Source organism: Brienomyrus brachyistius, unplaced genomic scaffold (assembly GCF_023856365.1).
Source record: "Brienomyrus brachyistius isolate T26 unplaced genomic scaffold, BBRACH_0.4 scaffold45, whole genome shotgun sequence".
In the NCBI taxonomy this organism is placed as follows: Eukaryota; Metazoa; Chordata; class Actinopteri; order Osteoglossiformes; family Mormyridae; genus Brienomyrus; species Brienomyrus brachyistius.
In genome coordinates this window covers 2,336,049-2,355,633 of record NW_026042320.1, presented here as the reverse complement: position 1 = coordinate 2,355,633, position 19,585 = coordinate 2,336,049, and the positions used below count along the sequence as shown (strand labels likewise).

The following is a 19,585-nucleotide window of genomic DNA, read 5'->3' as shown; positions in this document are numbered from 1 at the left end:
GCAAACTCCTGGCACTAACATTTTAAGTAACTGACAGAAAAAGCTTCTTTCTGTCATAACTTTCAAAACGTCTGTTAGCATGAAGGGGGCGTCTGATGGTTTTTTGGAGACGTGGTAACCCCAAGATTTTACTTTGTCTGGTAATTGACTAACAGTCATCCTTGGGGATTTTTTGTCTCTCTTACGATCCTCCTCACTGTATTTGGGGGCAAAATAAACTTGGGTCCTCTTTCAGGCAGGTTTCTAACAGTTCCAGTTGATGTCCACGTTTTAATTATTGCCCTAACAGTAGAAATGGGCATTTTAAGGCGAGTAGCTATTTTTTAATACCCATTCCCTGACTTATGAAGGTCAGCACACTTCTCCCTCATTTGGTCTGTGTCTCTCTTATCTTTCCCACGTTGTTGGATGACTAAGGGAATTTGGCCTCTGTGTCTCCTCATGTTTGTACCCCAGTTACTCAGGAAGTCATGGATTACAGCTTGAAGGTTCCTATTCACTCCAATCAACTCAAAGATGTATAATTTACATGGGAAACATGTTCCAATTACATTGTGTTCACTATAATTTGCAGGGCTGCCAATAATAGTGGCTCATGTGTTTTTGTTAAAAATAATTATTTCTTGATGAAGGATTTGATTTTTCTTCAAATAAATTGATTTTAAGTAAAGGTTGTGTCACGGGTCGTGGTGCGCGAGCGCGGCGGAGAGCGGCGATCGTGCGGAAGGAGCAGGCAGGCCAGCGGGATACGGGGAAAACGGGGTTTTAATAAGGGAAACCGGAGCAGGACGGGAAACAGACATCGACAACATCAATGACGGACAAAGGACTCGGGTAAGACACGGACTGAAATACACAGGACTGATTGAAAATAATCAGACACAGCTGGGTACAATCCGGGAAACACACGTGGGTAGGCAGGGGGCGTGGCACACAGGAGGAGCCGACGAGCAGGGCATGACAGAACCCCCCCCCAAAGGCGCGCTTCACCGGGCGCGCCAGGGAGGAGGCGACAGACGGGACACGGGAACCGGGACCTGGAGCAAAAAAACAGAACCATCAACGAGAGACGGGAAACAGGACCGAGGCACAAAACAGGGCAAGCGACAGGACGTGAGACAGGAGCTGACAAAGGGACGGGAAGGCAGAGAGACAAATCAGGAAGGGAGAAACAGAGGGAACAGGCGGAACAAAAGGAGCGGGAGTGACGGGAGGGAACGACGGGAAACTAGGAACAGAGTGGGGCAGAACAAAGGGACCAGGAACAGAGGACGGCGGGACAAAGGCAGGAGGAGGAACAAAGACAGGCGGGACAGAGACAGGAAAGAAGGGAGAGAAGGAGGAGGAAGGAAGGGGAGCCCGAGGGAGCCCCAGCGGGCGACGGGAGGCAGCCGGAGGGGCCGCAGGCGGCCGGGAGGCCGGAGCCGGAGGGGACCACGGAGGGGCCGAGGAGACAGGGCAAGGGACCCGCGGAGGGGCCAGGGAGGGAGCAGGAGGGAGCACCAGGGAAGGGGACGAGGGAGCTGGAAGGGGCTAGGGCGAAGGCAAGGCGACCGAGGAGCCGCCGTCGGGGAGCCCCCAGGCGACCGACCAGGACCCGGAGAGGGGAGCGAGGCGGGGCGACGAGGCACCGGAGGGGGACCCGCAGGCGACAGCCGACCCGGAGGGCCAGGACCCGCAGGCGCCAACCGAGCCCCAGCGCAGGCGAGGCAGGGCGAGCCAGGGGGCAGGGCGGGCGGGACCCCAGCCCTGCGTCTGTGTGCCCTCCCTTTACGGGACACAGACATGACCCCAGGTCGGGGTCGAGTTCGCCGGGGCGAGGGAGAAACCGTCATAGGGGGAGAAGGGACAGGAGCACGGTCAGGACTTGGAGCGCGGTCAGGACTTGGAGCGCGGTCAGGAACAGGAGGTGGCTGCAGAGGGGGCGCCGGCCCGGGAGCTGCAGCAGGCGGCTGCAGAGGGGGTGCCGGCCCGGGAGCTGCAGCAGGCAGCGAAGGCGGCTGCGCAGGCAGCGAAGGCGGCTGCGCAGGCAGCGGCGGCTGCGCGGGAGCTGGGTCCGCCGGCAATGGCGGCTGCACGGGAGCTGGGTCCGCCGGCAATGGCGGCTGCACGGGAGCGGGGTCCGCCGGCAATGGCGGCTGCACGGGAGCGGGGTCCGCAGCCCTCTGGAGCTGGAGGAGCTGCCGAACCTCCTCTGCCATTTTCTCCAGATCCCCCCGGTCGGAGGCGGGAGTAAACGCGGCAAAGTCCTTCTGGAGCCGCGTTATAAGGTCCTCCGCCTCCGGACTCACTGGAGTGCCCAGTCCCTCCCAGATCCTCCAGAATAGCCCCTGGAGGGCGAAGAACTGGGAGATGCAGTCGGCCGTCTTCCCTGGGTGAGGCGCGGACGGCGCCTCCGGGGTGGCTGCTGCAGGGGGGATGAGCAGTGGGTCCGGGTATTCGATGGACTCCTCCTCCTTGCTCTCAGTCGGGAGCCAAAGCCTGGCGAGAGAGCAAGCCCCCAGGCGGATCGTAGGCTCCTCAGGTCTCCTTCTCCTCTGCCTTTTCTTTTTTGTTAGGTCCGTCATTCTGTCACGGGTCGTGGTGCGCGAGCGCGGCGGAGAGCGGCGATCGTGCGGAAGGAGCAGGCAGGCCAGCGGGATACGGGGAAAACGGGGTTTTAATAAGGGAAACCGGAGCAGGACGGGAAACGGACATCGACAACATCAGTGACGGACAAAGGACTCGGGTAAGACACGGACTGAAATACACAGGACTGATTGAAAATAATCAGACACAGCTGGGTATAATCCGGGAAACACACGTGGGTAGGCAGGGGGCGTGGCACACAGAAGGAGCCGACGAGCAGGGCATGACAGGTTGGTGTCATTCCCAGTTCGTCCGATCCTCGTGTGTGCCACGCCCCCTGATTATCCACGTGTGCTTCCCTGATCTGTATCTGGTTATTTTCGCTCAGTCCTGTCTATTTCAGTCCATGTCTTGCCTTAGTTCATTGTCCATCATTGATGTTAGTCGATGTTCGTGCTTTTGTCCCGTTCTGCCCTGCCCGTTCCTAATAAATCCCCAGTTATTCCCCGTACTCCACCTGCCTGCCTGCTTTCTGCCCGCATCGCCTGCCCGTGCGATCACCCGCTCTACCGGCGAATCCTGACAGTTGGATTTTTCTCATTTTTTCCGTTTGAGATGAAGCACCTTCACCAGAAGGTGGATTTTTTTCTTACCCCTTGTACAAAGGGGAGCCAATAATTGCGGAGGGCATGTATGTATAACTGAGGCTGATGTGGTACAAAGCCTAGCTAAGCTCAAAATAAATAAATCACAGGGTCCTGATGGCATCTTACCTACAGTTTTAAAATAAATGAGGGTTATTATTAGCCAACCTTTAACTTTACTGTTTCCGAAATCCTTATTTGCACGTGTGGTACCTTATGATTGGAAGTATGCTAATATAACGCCCATATTCAAAAAAGGGGATAGATGTAATCCAGCAAACTATAGGCCAATTACTTTAACTTGCATAACTGGAAAAGTTATGGATACAAATAACCTGGATACAAATAACATTCTGAGGGGTAGCCAACCTGGATTTAGGAGAAGTAGATCCTGTTTAACTAATCTACTTGAGTTCTTTGAGGGAGCAAAAATAGAAATTGATAACATAAAGTACTTAGATTTGCAGAAGGCCTTTGATATTGTCCCCCTCAAACGGCTCTCGCTTAAGCTCAAAGCTGCAGGGATTTTAGGAACTGTAGCAGCTTGGATTGAAAACTGGTTAACAGACAAGAAGTAGCGAGTAATTATTAGAGGCACAAATTGGGCCTGCGTTCATAGTGGGGTACCGCAGGGTTCAGTTTTAGGACCATTATTGTTCCTATTTTATATTAATGATATTGACACCAATACATACAGTAAACTAGTTACATTTGCAGATGACACCAAGGTGGATGGTGTAGCAGATACTGAACTAACAGTGGAGAGGCTACAATGGGATCTTGATTTAATTAGCGACTGGGTTGATACCTGGCAGATGAAATTTAACATAGATAAATGTAAGGTAATCCATGCCTGGAGCAGAAATATAAAGTACAGATATTTTATGGGTTCCAATGAAATAAAGGTAGCTGATTATGAGAAAGACCTCGGTGTGAATGTTGATGCTTCCATGTCCCACTCTCGCAGTGTGGGGAAGCAATTAAAAAGGCCAGTAGGATGTTGGGTTACATCTCTAGGTGTGTGGAGTTTAAGTTAAATGAGGTGATGCTAAGATTATACAATTCCTTGGTAAGACCCCACCTAGAATATTTTTTTAATGTGAGAGGGGGATATGGGGCTGTCGAAGGAACAAACAGGTTCGCTTTGGTCTCTTCAGAAATATTTATTAAAATATATCTGTCACGCCCGGGATGTGTCGATGGGCGATCGGGTGGTCGGACGGTGGGAGAGCGAGTGAAAAGCAGGCAAACGGGTAAACGGGGTTTAATAGGGAGACACGGAACATTCGACACCAATTAATATCACCGACTAACATCAATGACAGACAAGGGGTAGAGGCAAGACTTAGACTTAAATACACCAAACGAAGCAAAATAACAAGACACAGCTGGGTACGATCAGGGAACCACACATAGATAATCAGGGGGCGTGGCACACACGAGGATCGTACAAGCCGGGCATCACAATACCAAAAATTATGATATATTTCATATGCATTGATAGGTAATCCCATTAATTAATAAAATGAAAAAGTAGCCACAAGCTATCTACAATGTGACAGGGTATGTGTGTGTGAGAGTGTCTGTGGCAGCGTATGTGTGTGTGAGAGTGTCTGTGACAGGGTACGTGTGTGTGAGAGTGTCTGTGACAGGATATGCGTGTGTGAGAGTGTCTGCGGCAGGGTACGCGTGTGTGAGAGTGTCTGCGGCAGGCTACGCGTGTGTGAGAGTGTCTGCGGCAGGGTACGCGTGTGTGAGAGTGTCTGCGGCAGGGTACGCGTGTGTGAGAGTGTCTGCGGCAGGGTACGCGTGTATGAGAGTGTCTGCGGCAGGGTACGCGTGTGTGAGAGTGTCTGCGACAGGGTACGCGTGTGTGAGAGTGTCTGTGACAGGGTACGCGTGTGTGAGAGTGTCTGCGAAAGGGTACGTGTGTGTGAGAGTTTCTGCGACAGGGTACGCGTGTGTGAGAGTGTCTGCGGCAGGATACGCGTGTGTGAGAGTGTCTGCGGCAGGATACGCGTGTGTGAGAGTGTCTGCGACAGGGTACGTGTGTGTGAGAGTGTCTGCGGCAGGATACGCGTGTGTGAGAGTGTCTGGACAGGGTATGTGTGTGTGAGAGTGTCTGCGACAGGATACGCGTGTGTGAGAGTGTCTGCGACAGGGTACGCGTGTGTGAGAGTGTCTGCGGCAGGATACGCGTGTGTGAGAGTGTCTGCGGCAGGATACGCGTGTGTGAGAGTGTCTGCGACAGGGTATGTGTGTGTGAGAGTGTCTGCGACAGGGTACGCGTGTGTGAGAGTGTCTGCGACAGGATGCGCTTGTGTGAGAGTGTCTGCGGCAGGGTACGCGTGTGTGAGAGTGTCTGCGACAGGGTACGCGTGTGTGAGAGTGTCTGCGGCAGGATACGCGTGTGTGAGAGTGTCTGCGGCAGGGTACGTGTGTGTGAGAGTGTCTGCGGCCGGATGCGCTTGTGTGAGAGTGTCTGCGACAGGGTACGTGTGTGTGAGAGTGTCTGCGGCAGGGTACGTGTGTGTGAGAGTGTCTGTGACAGGGTAAGTGTGTGTGAGAGTGTCTGTGGCAGGGTACGTGTGTGTGAGAGTGTCTGCGGCAGGCTACGCGTGTGTGAGAGTGTCTGCGGCAGGATGCGCTTGTGTGAGAGTGTCTGCGACAGGGTACGTGTGTGAGAGTGTCTGCGGCAGGGTACGTGTGTGTCAGAGTGTCTGCGGCAGGGTACGTGTGTGTGAGAGTGTCTGCGACAGGGTACGCGTGTGTGAGAGTGTCTGCGGCAGGTTACGTGTGTGTGAGAGTGTCTGCGGCAGGATGCGCTTGTGTGAGAGTGTCTGCGACAGGGTACGTGTGTGTGAGAGTGTCTGCGGCAGGGTACGTGTGTGTGAGAGTGTCTGCGGCAGGATGCGCTTGTGTGAGAGTGTCTGCGGCAGGGTACGTGTGTGTGAGAGTGTCTGCGGCAGGATACGCGTGTGTGAGAGTGTCTGCGGCAGGGTACGTGTGTGTGAGAGTGTCTGTGGCAGGGTACGTGTGTGTGAGAGTGTCTGTGACAGGGTAAGTGTGTGTGAGAGTGTCTGTGACAGGGTACTTGTGTGTGAGAGTGTCTGTGACAGGGTAAGTGTGTGTGAGAGTGTCTGTGACAGGGTAAGTGTGTGTGAGAGTGTCTGTGACAGGGTAAGTGTGTGTGAGAGTGTCTGTGGCAGGGTACGTGTGTGTGAGAGTGTCTGCGGCAGGGTACGTGTGTGTGAGAGTGTCTGTGGCAGGGTACGTGTGTGTGAGAGTGTCTGTGGCAGGATACGCGTGTGTGAGAGTGTCTGCGATAGGGTACGCGTGTGTCAGAGTGTCTGCGGCAGGTTACGCGTGTGTCAGAGTGTCTGCGACAGGATACGCGTGTGTGAGAGTGTCTGCGACAGGGTACGCGTGTGTGAGAATGTCTGCGGCAGGGTACGCGTGTGTGAGAGTGTCTGCGGCAGGGGACGTGTGTGTGAGAGTGTCTGCGGCAGGATACGTGTGTGTGAGAGTGTCTGCGGCAGGTTACGTGTGTGTGAGAGTGTCTGCGGCAGGATACGCGTGTGTGAGAGTGTCTGCGACAGGGTACGTGTGTGTGAGAGTGTCTGCGGCAGGATACGTGTGTGTGAGAATGTCTGCGGCAGGGTACGCGTGTGTGAGAGTGTCTGCGGCAGGTTACGTGTGTGTGAGAGTGTCTGCGGCAGGATGCGCTTGTGTGAGAGTGTCTGCGGCAGGGTACGTGTGTGTGAGAGTGTCTGCGGCAGGATACGTGTGTGTGAGAGTGTCTGCGTCAGGTTACGTGTGTGTGAGAGTGTCTGCGGCAGGATGCGCTTGTGTGAGAGTGTCTGCGACAGGGTACGTGTGTGTGAGAGTGTCTGCGGCAGGGTACGTGTGTGTGAGAGTGTCTGCGGCAGGATGCGCTTGTGTGAGAGTGTCTGCGGCAGGGTACGTGTGTGTGAGAGTGTCTGCGGCAGGATACGCGTGTGTGAGAGTGTCTGCGGCAGGGTACGCGTGTGTGAGAGTGTTTGCGGCAGGATGCGCTTGTGTGAGAGTGTCTGTGACAGGGTACGTGTGTGTGAGAGTGTCTGTGGCAGGATACGCGTGTGTGAGAGTGTCTGCGGCAGGGTACGCGTGTGTGAGAGTGTCTGCGGCAGGATGCGCTTGTGTGAGAGTGTCTGCGGCAGGGTACGCGTGTGTGAGAATGTCTGCGGCAGGTTACATGTGTGTGAGAGTGTCTGTGGCAGGATACGCGTGTGTGAGAGTGTCTGCGGCAGGGTACGTGTGTGTGAGAGTGTCTGTGACAGGGTACGTGTGTGTGAGAGTGTCTGCGACAGGGTACGCGTGTGTCAGAGTGTCTGCGGCAGGGTACGTGTGTGTGAGAGTGTCTGTGACAGGGTACGTGTGTGTGAGAGTGTCTGTGACAGGGTACGTGTGTGTGAGAGTGTCTGCGACAGGGTACGCGTGTGTGTGTGTCTGCGGCAGGGTACGTGTGTGTGAGAGTGTCTGCGGCAAGATACGTGTGTGTGAGAGTGTCTGAGTCAGGTTACGTGTGTGTGAGAGTGTCTGCGGCAGGATGCGCTTGTGTGAGAGTGTCTGCGACAGGGTACGTGTGTGTGAGAGTGTCTGCGGCAGGGTACGTGTGTGTGAGAGTGTCTGCGGCAGGATGCGCTTGTGTGAGAGTGTCTGCGGCAGGGTACGTGTGTGTGAGAGTGTCTGCGGCAGGATACGCGTGTGTGAGAGTGTCTGCGGCAGGGTACGCGTGTGTGAGAGTGTTTGCGGCAGGATGCGCTTGTGTGAGAGTGTCTGTGACAGGGTACGTGTGTGTGAGAGTGTCTGCGGCAGGATACGCGTGTGTGAGAGTGTCTGCGGCAGGGTACGCGTGTGTGAGAGTGTCTGCGGCAGGATGCGCTTGTGTGAGAGTGTCTGCGGCAGGGTACGCGTGTGTGAGAATGTCTGCGGCAGGTTACATGTGTGTGAGAGTGTCTGTGGCAGGATACGCGTGTGTGAGAGTTTCTGCGGCAGGGTACGTGTGTGTGAGAGTGTCTGTGACAGGGTACGTGTGTGTGAGAGTGTCTGCGACAGGGTACGCGTGTGTCAGAGTGTCTGCGGCAGGGTACGTGTGTGTGAGAGTGTCTGCGGCAGGATACGCGTGTGTGAGAGTGTCTGCGACAGGGTACGCGTGTGTGAGAGTGTCTGCGACAGGGTACGCGTGTGTGAGAGTGTCTGCGACAGGATGCGCTTGTGTGAGAGTGTCTGCGGCAGGGTACGCGTGTGTGAGAGTGTCTGTGGCAGGATACGCGTGTGTGAGAGTGTCTGCGGCAGGGTACGTGTGTGTGAGAGTGTCTGTGACAGGGTACGCGTGTGTGAGAGTGTCTGCGACAGGGTACGCGTGTGTCAGAGTGTCTGCGGCAGGGTACGTGTGTGTGAGAGTGTCTGTGACAGGGTACGTGTGTGTGAGAGTGTCTGTGACAGGGTACGTGTGTGTGAGAGTGTCTGTGACAGGGTACGCGTGTGTGTGTGTCTGCGGCAGGTTACGTGTGTGTGAGAGTGTCTGTGCCTGGATACGCGTGTGTGAGAGTGTCTGCGACAGGGTACGTGTGTGTGAGAGTGTCTGCGGCAGGATACGCGTGTGTCAGAGTGTCTGCGACAGGGTACGTGTGTGTGAGAGTGTCTGCGGCAGGGTACGTGTGTGTGAGAGTGTCTGCGGCAGGATGCGCTTGTGTGAGAGTGTCTGCGGCAGGGTACGTGTGTGTGAGAGTGTCTGCGGCAGGATACGCGTGTGTGAGAGTGTCTGCGGCAGGGTACGCGTGTGTGAGAGTGTTTGCGGCAGGATGCGCTTGTGTGAGAGTGTCTGTGACAGGGTACGTGTGTGTGAGAGTGTCTGTGGCAGGATACGCGTGTGTGAGAGTGTCTGCGGCAGGGTACGCGTGTGTGAGAGTGTCTGCGGCAGGATGCGCTTGTGTGAGAGTGTCTGCGGCAGGGTACGCGTGTGTGAGAATGTCTGCGGCAGGTTACATGTGTGTGAGAGTGTCTGTGGCAGGATACGCGTGTGTGAGAGTGTCTGCGGCAGGGTACGTGTGTGTGAGAGTGTCTGTGACAGGGTACGTGTGTGTGAGAGTGTCTGCGACAGGGTACGCGTGTGTCAGAGTGTCTGCGGCAGGGTACGTGTGTGTGAGAGTGTCTGCGGCAGGATACGCGTGTGTGAGAGTGTCTGCGACAGGGTACGTGTGTGTGAGAGTGTCTGCGACAGGGTACGCGTGTGTGAGAGTGTCTGCGACAGGATGCGCTTGTGTGAGAGTGTCTGCGGCAGGGTACGCGTGTGTGAGAGTGTCTGTGGCAGGATACGCGTGTGTGAGAGTGTCTGCGGCAGGGTACGTGTGTGTGAGAGTGTCTGTGACAGGGTACGTGTGTGTGAGAGTGTCTGCGACAGGGTACGCGTGTGTCAGAGTGTCTGCGGCAGGGTACGTGTGTGTGAGAGTGTCTGTGACAGGGTACGTGTGTGTGAGAGTGTCTGTGACAGGGTACGTGTGTGTGAGAGTGTCTGTGACAGGGTACGCGTGTGTGTGTGTCTGCGGCAGGTTACGTGTGTGTGAGAGTGTCTGTGCCTGGATACGCGTGTGTGAGAGTGTCTGCGACAGGGTACGTGTGTGTGAGAGTGTCTGCGGCAGGATACGCGTGTGTCAGAGTGTCTGCGGCAGGGTACGTGTGTGTGAGAGTGTCTGTGACACCCCACCCCCAGTGCATTGGGTGACCTGCCCCACTGTTGGGGAAAGCGCCCGGCGTTTCCACCCCAACTCCACACTTTACGAGACACACACTTTACAGTTTTACTTGCAAGGGTACCCACACTCTCTGCAATGAAATCTACAGCAGAATGTGTTACAAAGGGTGGTTCCCCTTGGCTCCTTTATTTATAGTTAGTGGGAGGCGCAAGAGTTACGCAGAATAGGGAGGTGAGAACAAGAAGAGAAAGTTCTGGTTTTGCTAAGGTGGGAATGCTATTATTAATATAATCTAAAGTATGAGGCTAGAGGAAAACAAAATAACCGGTCATGCTGAACAATGCTGCAGGCAGCATAACGTTCTCCATGGCTTCTCCAGACCCTTTCACGTCTGTCACATGTGCTCAGGGTGAACCTGCTCTCATCTGTGAAAAGCGCCAGTGGCAGACCTGCAAATTCTGGTATTCTATGGCAAATGCCAATCGAGCTCCATGGTGCTGGGCAGTGAGCATAGGGCCCACTAGAGGACATTGAGCCTCAAGCCACCTTTATGAAGTCTGTCTCTGACCAAACAATCAGAAACATTCACACCAGTGGCCTGCTGGAGGTCATTTTGTAGGGCTCCAGCAGTGTTCATCCTGTTCCTCCTTGCACAAAGGAGCAGATACCGGTCCTGCTGATGGGTTAAGGACCTTCTACGGCCCTGTCCAGCTCTCCTTGAGTATCTGCCTGTCTCCTGGAATCTCCTCCATGCCCTTGAGACTGTGCTGGGAGACACAGCAAACCTTCTGCCAATGGCACGTATTGATGCACCATCCTGGAGGAGTTGGACTACCTGTCCAACCTCTGTAGGGTCCAGGTATCGCCTCATGCTACCAGTAGTGACACTGACCGTCGCCAAATGCAAAACTAGTGAAAAAACTGTCAGAAAAGATGAGGAGGGAAAAATGCCAGTGGCCTCCACCTGTTAAACCATTCCTGGTTTGGGGGTCGTCTCATTGTTGCCCCTCTAGTTCACCTGCTGATAATTTCATTAACACCAAAGCAGCTGAAACTGATTAACAACCCCCTCCGCTACTTAACTGACCTGATCAATATCCCAGAAGTTTAATAGACTTGATGCTATACTCTGATTAAAAAGTGTTCCTTACATTTTTTTGAGCAGTGTATATTAATACATAGATATGAATGGCCATACATACACAGACACACTTTCATACATATCTGTAATGATTGAAACATACAATACATGAATCTAACAGAAATGAAAATAATTAATAAAAACAACAGCAAAAAAGTAAGGGGGGGGTTGAGGTAGCTTTTATCCACAAAATATTTTGCTGCAAACATCAGCAAACATACAAACAACCCGAATTCCAGAAAAGTTGTTTAAATTTGAATGAAATGACAATTAAAAGACTTTAAAATCACATGAGCCTACATTTTATTCACAACAGAACATAGATAACATAAATGTTCAAACTGGGAAATGGTACACCTTTATCCAGTAAATGACCTTATTTAAAATTTGATGCCTGCTACATGTCCCAAAAAAGTCTGTACAGGGACAACAAATGGCTGAAAAAGCAAGAAAGTTTAAAAAGATTCAGCTGGGAGAACATCTAGCAAATAATTAAGTTAATTGATATCAGGTCTGTAACCTGATTAGCATTAAAAGGGCTGTCAGAGAGGCAGAGTCTCTCAGAAGTAAAGATGGGCAGAGGCTCTCCAATCTGTGTAAGAGTGAATAAAAAGATTGTGGGATACTTTAAAAACAATGTTCCTCAACTTGAAATTACAAAGGATTTGCAAATCTCATCATCTATCAAAAAAAATTAGAGAAACTGGAGATATCTCTGTGCGAAAGGGACAAGGCCGAAGACCTGTATTAGATGTCCGTGGTCTTCGGGCCCTCAGACGACTCTGCATCACTCATCGGCATGATTGTGTCAATGACATTACTAAATGGGCCCAGGAATACTTCCAGAAAGCACAGTCGGTAAACACAATCCGCCGTGCCATCTGCAGATGCCAGCTAAAGCTCTATCATGCAAAAAGGAAGCCATATCTGAACATGGTCCAGAAGCGCCGTCGTGTCCTGTGGGCCAAGACTCATTTGAAATGGACTGTTTCAAAGTGGGAAAGTGTTCTGTGGTCAGACGAGTCCAAATGTGACATTCTTGTTGGTAATGAAGGGCGCCGTGTCCTCCGGGCTAAAGAGGAGGGAGACCTTCCAGCGTGTTATCAGCGTTCAGTTCAAAAGCCAGCATCTCTGATGGTATGGGGGTGCATAAGTGCATACGGTATGGGCAGCTTGCATGTTTTGGAAGGAACTATGAATGCTGAAAGGTATATAAAGGTTTTAGAGAAACACATGCTCCCCTCCAGAGGACGTCTGTTTCAGGGAAGGCCTTGTGTATTTCAGCAGGACAATGCAAAACCACATACTGCAGCTATTACAATAGTATGGCTTCATCGGAGAAGAGTCCAGGTGCTGAATTGGCTTGTCTGCAGTCCAGATCTTTCACCTATAGAGAACATACAGTAATTACCTGTGACACCCATTGTACACTGTGAGCAGGTACACAGGCCAACAGAGCATGCAGATAATTACCTGTGACACCCATTGTACACTGTGAGCAGGTACACAGGCCAACAGAGCATGCAGATAATTATCTGTGACACCCATTGTACACTGTGAGCAGGTATACAGGCCAACAGAGCATGCAGATAATTATCTGTGACACCCATTGTACACTGTGAGCAGGTATACAGGCCAACAGAGCATGCAGATAATTATCTGTGACACCCATTGTACACTGTGAGCAGGTATACAGGCCCACAGAGCATGCAGATAATTATCTGTGACACCCATGGTGCACTGTGAGCAGGTATACAAGCCAACAGAGCATGCAGATAATTATCTGTGACACCCATGGTGCACTGTGAGCAGGTATACAGGCCCACAGAGCATGCAGATAATTATCTGTGACACCCATGGTGCACTGTGAGCAGGTATACAGGCCCACAGAGCATGCAGATAATTACCTGTGACACCCATGGTGCACTGTGAGCAGGTATACAGGCCCACAGAGCATGCAGATAATTATCTGTGACACCCATGGTGCACTGTGAGCTGGTATACAGGCCAACAGAGCATGCAGATAATTATCTGTGACACCCATGGTGCACTGTGAGCAGGTATACAGGCCCACAGAGCATGCAGATAATTATCTGTGACACCCATGGTGCACTGTGAGCAGGTACAGTGGTGTGAAAAACTATTTGAATTTGTTATTTTTTAACAAGGGGGCAATTACTACTTCACACATGGCAATGTAGGTTTGGATTTTTTTTCTCCCTAAATAATAAAAAACATCATTTAAAAACTGCATTTTGTGTTTACTTGTGTTACATTTGACTAATAGAAACATTTTGTGTGACAAACATGCAAAAGAATAAGAAATCAGGAAAATAAGCAAATAGGCACACCACTGTATACAGGCCCACAGAGCATGCAGATAATTATCTGTGAGCCATTTTTGCACCTAATGATGTAATCATGGTTTTAGTATGGGTATGCTGAGCAGTATTGACTAAATTAAATAATCTATGGATGTTGTCTGAGGCATGTCTGGTCTTGATGAAGTCTGTCTGATAATGATGGATTATAGTAGGAATGACTGTGTCTGTAACTGAGTGGCAAGAGCTTTTGCAATGATTTTCAAGTCTGTATTCATGAGTGAGAGTGGCGGGTAACTGGAGGGTTGTGTTGGCTCTTTATCAGGTCTCAATAAGACTGTAATGGTCACTGTGCTCATACGTGATGGGATTTGTGATGTATGTTTAATTCCTCTTACCAGTCTATTGAAGAGTGAAGATAATATGTCCCAAAAATGTGTATAGATTTCTGCAGGGTACCCATCCGGTCTGGCGATTGGTTGTTAAGCATTTGGTGGAGCACCTTATGGAGTTCTTCTGATGTTAATGGTGCATCAAGCAGAGGTGGAGATTTCAGGTCCAGGGAGTACAAATCCAGACCAAGTTGAGTACTCTGTGACTCTTTATATTCAACTGGTTGGTTGAAACAAAATCTTGGTCTGGATTTGTACTCTCTGGACCTGAAATCTCCACCTCTGGCATCAAGGGCAGTTCTGAGAAGTATAGGTTCTTATAAAATGTTCAAAAGATGTTGTTAATTTTGCGTGATTACTGAAATATTTAGTAGAGGAGTCACTTTTGCTTAAAAGTAATGCTTGTAATGGTGAGGTGATCGTATTTACTGGGGAATTTTTGTCTGTCTCTCTGCAGGCTGTCAGGCTGTAGAGTCACAGAAGAAGGCTGTTCTTCCCTGGCTTCAGCTCTGAGGTCAAACCCCTCACACCTGAGAGAGCTGGACCTGAGCTACAATCACCCAGGAGACTCAGGAGTGAAGCTGCTCTCTGCTGTACTGGAGGATCCCAGCTGTAAACTGGAGAAGCTGAAGTGAGTACAGAGTGTGTGTCTGACACGCTACAGATACTTATGCATGTATGTGAAGAAGAGGCACCAATAAATAAATGGATACAGCAGTACTATGTCATTCTGCTTCTCCTATAGCGTGGATCACGGTGGAGAGTGCAGGACCAGACCAGGCTTACAGAAATGTAAGTGTGTTTGCATGTTTTTATTAATAATACCATGAATAATATGTTATGGATGTATTCACACAATTGTTGTGATGAGTGTGGCTTTTTGCACTGTGTGTAGATGGATTTCCATGTTTGTGTTTAGGTGAGTTTCATGTCATTTTAGACAACATCCAAACGAGAAACAAAATATCAGAATCATCACCAAAAACACTTTCAATTCATTTAATCGTTTTTAAAAATATTTTTTGCAAATGCTTTACAGCTGCTTGTATTGTCCTTTTGTTTGTGTGGGAGTATAGGATGGTTAAATATATTCTGAATCAGTTATACACCTTTAATTTCACAAAAAAAAAGAATCCTTTGCATTTGCTCTTTTTGCACATGCCGTGGGTGTATGTGTTTTCTGTGTGAGATTGGTTAGTATTGTCCTAAGGAGGCACCTGTAGACAGTGAGACCGGACTCTCTCAAGTGCAAAATGTGAATTTGCATTTTTACAGGGTGGTTCTGTAACACTCATTAATATTCATGAGAGAATATTACTGATTGGTCACTGAATACCTTAAACCAGGGGAGCCCAAATCCAGTCCTGGAGGGCCAGAGTCCTGCACATTTTTGGGTTTCTCGTCATTTAACACACCTTATTCAACTCCTTGTGCTAATAACCACACAGCTCTGGAGCTGAATCATTTATGGAGGATCAGGGAAAGAACTTTGCTACACAGGGCACCTGCCCCACAGGACTGGATTTGGACACCCCTGCTTTAGGTAGAAGAAACATGGCAGCGTTTGTCGATATTGATTGACCAATCAGGTAGTGCTCCCTCATAAATATTAATCAGTCAGCCAATCATGTAGGGCTTCGCTCATGAATATTAAAGAGTTCTCCTGATCCAGATTAGAATGGCCGCGTGCGTGCGCTAGATGCGGGGCTCACGCCTCGGGGCAGCGGCTCAGCATCTACAGTCACGCGCGCGGTAAGCGGTTCTCTGTGGAAGCGTATTGTATTCATCTGAAAAAAATCAATTCTGTTTTTCCGAATTAACGAGATAATAATCCCGTTAATATTTTTCTGAATTAATGAGAACCTTCCTGTTTTTATGATGCACGATATGTGTAGTTTAATCCGCTTTTATTGATGGTTTGTAGATGTTACTATCATTAGTTTGCCGACTTTGCTCGGCACCTATTCCGCCCCACTTGACACTGCAGTGTTTCTCCCGGATCAGTAGATACGGTATGACACTTCATGGAAATAAGCCGATGCATGTGAAATGCATTCAGACCGGCTTTGCTCTGACTAAAGACCATGTCAGACAATCGCTGCATATACTGGGTCCTCATGGAGCGCAACTCCGACGCCGGAATCATCATTTGTATCAGAATCCAGGTCCAAACATTTATTAGATATCACTTTAAACATGTAACAATATTACTTAAATATTCTGTTATTGATGGCCATTTTCAAGCCGCATGCGCCGGAATTAGCGGTTAGAAGGAAAGACACTGACTTTAGTATTGATCTCTGGTGCCGTTTTGTGGTAAATATGCTTGTGATGAATATGTCTGATGAATGTTGCTGCTTTGTTATTTTATTTACCTGTAATTAAGCTGTTAGTTTAGCTCGCACCGCATTTTGGCGGCTCTTCCCGCCGTTATCGCGCATCCTCCTTATGTTTCATAAACTTCAGTTCTCGCTTCGTTAGGGGAAGCTGTGCTGTTTTTATATCGTACAGAAACATAAAGTACAGGCGGCCTGATGGGATTAATAATTCTTCCTCCTGCCTACAGACTCCTGCCAGCTGACGCTGGACCCCAACACAGCAAACAGATTCCTGTCTCTGTCAGGGGGGAACAGGAAGGTGACAGGGGGGGCAGAGCAGCCATATCCTGATCATCCAGAGAGATTTGACAGCTGGAACCAAGTTCTGTGCAGAGAGAGTCTGACTGGCCGCTGTTACTGGGAGGCTGAGTGGGATGGAGTTGCAGTCCTGATAGGAGTGACTTATAAAGGGATCGGGAGGAAAGGATGGAGTGACTGTTGGCTTGGATACAATGACAAGTCATGGAGTCTGAGCTGTGATACTGACAGTTACTCTGTCTGTCACAATAATAAACAGACTCTCATACCCATAGAGCCCTCAGGCTCTTGCAGAGTAGGAGTGTATCTGGACTGGGGGGCTGGTGTTCTGTCCTTCTACAGAGTCTCCTCTGATGGACTGACCCCCCTGCACAGATTCACCTCCTCATTCACTGAGTCCCTCTGTCCAGGGTTTGGGGTTTTTAACTCCTCAGTGTCACTGTGACGTGTTGCTGGTTCTCCTGGCAAAAAGGTAATATCTCTGCTTTTTAACCTTTATAATCCTTTTTACTCTGAAATGTACAGAACTGTGCAAAAGTCTTAGGCAGGCAAAGAAAATGATGTTTAGATTATCCTCGTGTTGGTGTAAAACTATGATATGATGCCTGTCAAAGTGTGTCAGCTTCGCTATTTCAGAACCTCTGCTAAAATCATCCTAGTATTTGCAGTGACCGTCCAGTGCAGCCATGTATTTTTTGACTTGGCCACTAGCAGACCTCATACAGCTAGTCAATCTCTCACTGACTTTTTAAACCAGTATATTTAATTATTTAATTGAGCTGTTGGTGAAATTTAACAAAATCATGGAACGGCTGAGGTGCCCCTGAGGAGAAGTTTGGGAACTGAAGCGGTGTTCATCTAGCCATCCAACTAGATATCAGTAACTTTTTAGGAAACAGAAGAACTTATTACTAGTTTTTATTGTGTTACTCTTAATTTGTTCTAATGTTAAATTGTGTTTTTTGTTCTAAGCCAAAGTACACTTGCTACCCAGATAAACAGCTTTAAATATTTCTTTTGACTGCCTAAGACTTTTTATACAGGACTGTATGTTTGACAAAAAATAAATGACTGTGTTCAGTGAGCTGAATAACATGAAAAATATAGTTTTATACATTTTCTCTCTGACTAAATTGTAACTAAATGTAATCCTGATTGGGGGGGGGGGCTTTCCCCTCTCCCCTACATATGTACATTTTATATATTTATGCCTATTTACTGTATTTCCTACCTGTACAATGACGATAAAGGCTTTCTGTTCTGTCCTATTAATGTCCTGCTTCAGCGTCACCCAAAGCATAACTGAGTAACATAATGAAACCACAGTCTGCTGGATTAAGTTAAATTCACTGTATTACTGCAGCTGAACATAACTGACACAATGACACTCAATGTGTATAATAATCATTTGACTGAAGACATAACAGACACAAAAAACACTGGAAAATGTAATTGTGTCTTGTAACTGTCCTGGTTACAAGGACATATATAATCCATCCATTTTCCAAACCGCTTATCCTACTGGGTCGCGGGGGGTCCGGAGCCTATCCCGGAAGCAATGGGCACGAGGCAGGGAACAACCCAGGATGGGGGTCCAGCCCATCGCAGGGCAAAATATAATTATTAATATATTTGAATATATAATGAAATTTGTTTTGTTAAATAATTAACCCCTCACCCTATTGTAAAAGCTCTCATTACACCCTGTTGGACAGAAGGGGCAGGTGCCCAGGCAGCCTTGCTACCCCCACCCCAATATAAATGGTCTGGTTACGGCTCCGTTAAACAGAGGGGGAGGTGCTCAGGCACCCTTGCCACCCCCCTTATCTATCTGACCCAGATAAATTGATGCATAGATAGATCCTGAATCCATTGACCTTTCCCACCCCAGGATGGCAAAACCCACTAAATTTATCTGGATGCATTATTATTAATAACAGACGTGTAAGAAAATACACAGACATCCATTAACAATCCACCATTGGATTCATTATTTATTGCAGATTAACATTCTATACAGTGACTGTAGTCAGTTATAATGTCTCTCTATGAAGCTGCTGTCATATTTCTTACATTCACTGGACACGTCAATTCACAGAACATGCGATCCTTCTGGAAACAATGTGTACTTTTCAGGGCCGCCACTAGGTGGAGACAAACACAGATTACTAAATAAAAGTGGTTCAGAATTAAATTATAAGAAAGCGGATCTATGCGCGATATAAAATACCATGATTACTCCATTTTAACGGGACATTTCTTTTTATGCAAGTTTGTGACTAGTAGTCATTTACATTCTTTCATAATAAAAAAAAAACAATAATATTATGAGCCATAAATCATCCATATATTTTGCAGGAACAGACATCGTGCCGCTGAAGTTCAGCACTTTCCCGTTTTAGATGAACGTGATGTTGCCGTTTCCTACTCTGGCCACTCTGGGCCTGGTGGTGGATCATAATAGGTTGCATGTCAGAAGTATGTTTCAGCTAAAAATAAACGTGGTCTGACAACAATATCTGAGTCTTAAAAGCAATTTGAAGCAACTGACAGTTTGAAAGAGGGAAATTGGTTGATGCATTAATCTTAAGAACTGAAAAAGATATTTAATGTGTCAAGGGAGACAGTGGCTGTTTTCAAATCATGTACCGCATACAGCGTAAGGCATACTGTAACCAGTATATATACTGCGTACTGTTTGTCAGTGTAGTATCTAGTATGCATGTCCAGTATGCCAGCTTTTTCGCAAGAGGTTTGTAGCAAACTATGTTTTTACATGATCCCCAGACAACAGCTTTTCAATCAGTGTACTGCAATAACTCACCAGGTGTGCTCAGGAAAATGATAAAATTCTACAAAAAAGTTTATTGCAAATAAAAGAATTTAGAACTACGATTAAACGATTAGTTTACCTACAACGTCACATTGGAGAGGTACATTGAGATGTGTGGTCATTTACGAGTGAATAGAATTACAAAGGCAATCAGGGCAAACAACTATATGTATAGTTTGTAAAAGAAAGTTTCAAATTAATAAATAATTTACGAATCGTAAGTAGGGGGCGGCATGGTGGTGCAGTGGTTTGTACTGTTTCCTAACACCTCTGGGACCCGGGTTCAAGTCTCCACCTGGGTTATATGTGTGCG

At 48.8% G+C, this 19,585-nt stretch overlaps 1 protein-coding gene across 1 annotated transcript; it reads left to right on the top strand.

The window, feature by feature from the left end:
• Positions 1-5,776: 5,776 nt before the first annotated feature.
• LOC125723037 (keratin-associated protein 4-9-like) lies at positions 5,777-13,954 on the top strand. The gene is made up of 5 exons (XM_048999449.1): positions 5,777-6,001; positions 6,662-6,901; positions 8,070-8,189; positions 8,878-12,592; positions 12,655-13,954. The coding sequence occupies exons 3-4, from the start codon at positions 8,131-8,133 to the stop codon at positions 9,818-9,820; spliced, it is 1,002 nt and encodes a 333-aa protein (XP_048855406.1). The 5' UTR covers positions 5,777-6,001; positions 6,662-6,901; positions 8,070-8,130; the 3' UTR covers positions 9,821-12,592; positions 12,655-13,954.
• The last annotated feature ends 5,631 nt before the right edge of the window (positions 13,955-19,585 follow it).

Coding starts and splice junctions, on each gene's coding strand:
- LOC125723037 (XM_048999449.1), top strand. CDS start 8,131: ATGCGCTTGTGTGAGAGTGTCTGCGGCAGGGTACGCGTGTGTGAGAAT. Junction 8,190..8,877: donor TGTGAGAATGTCTGCGGCAG/GTTACATGTGTG, acceptor TGTCTGCGACAG/GGTACGTGTGTGTGAGAGTG.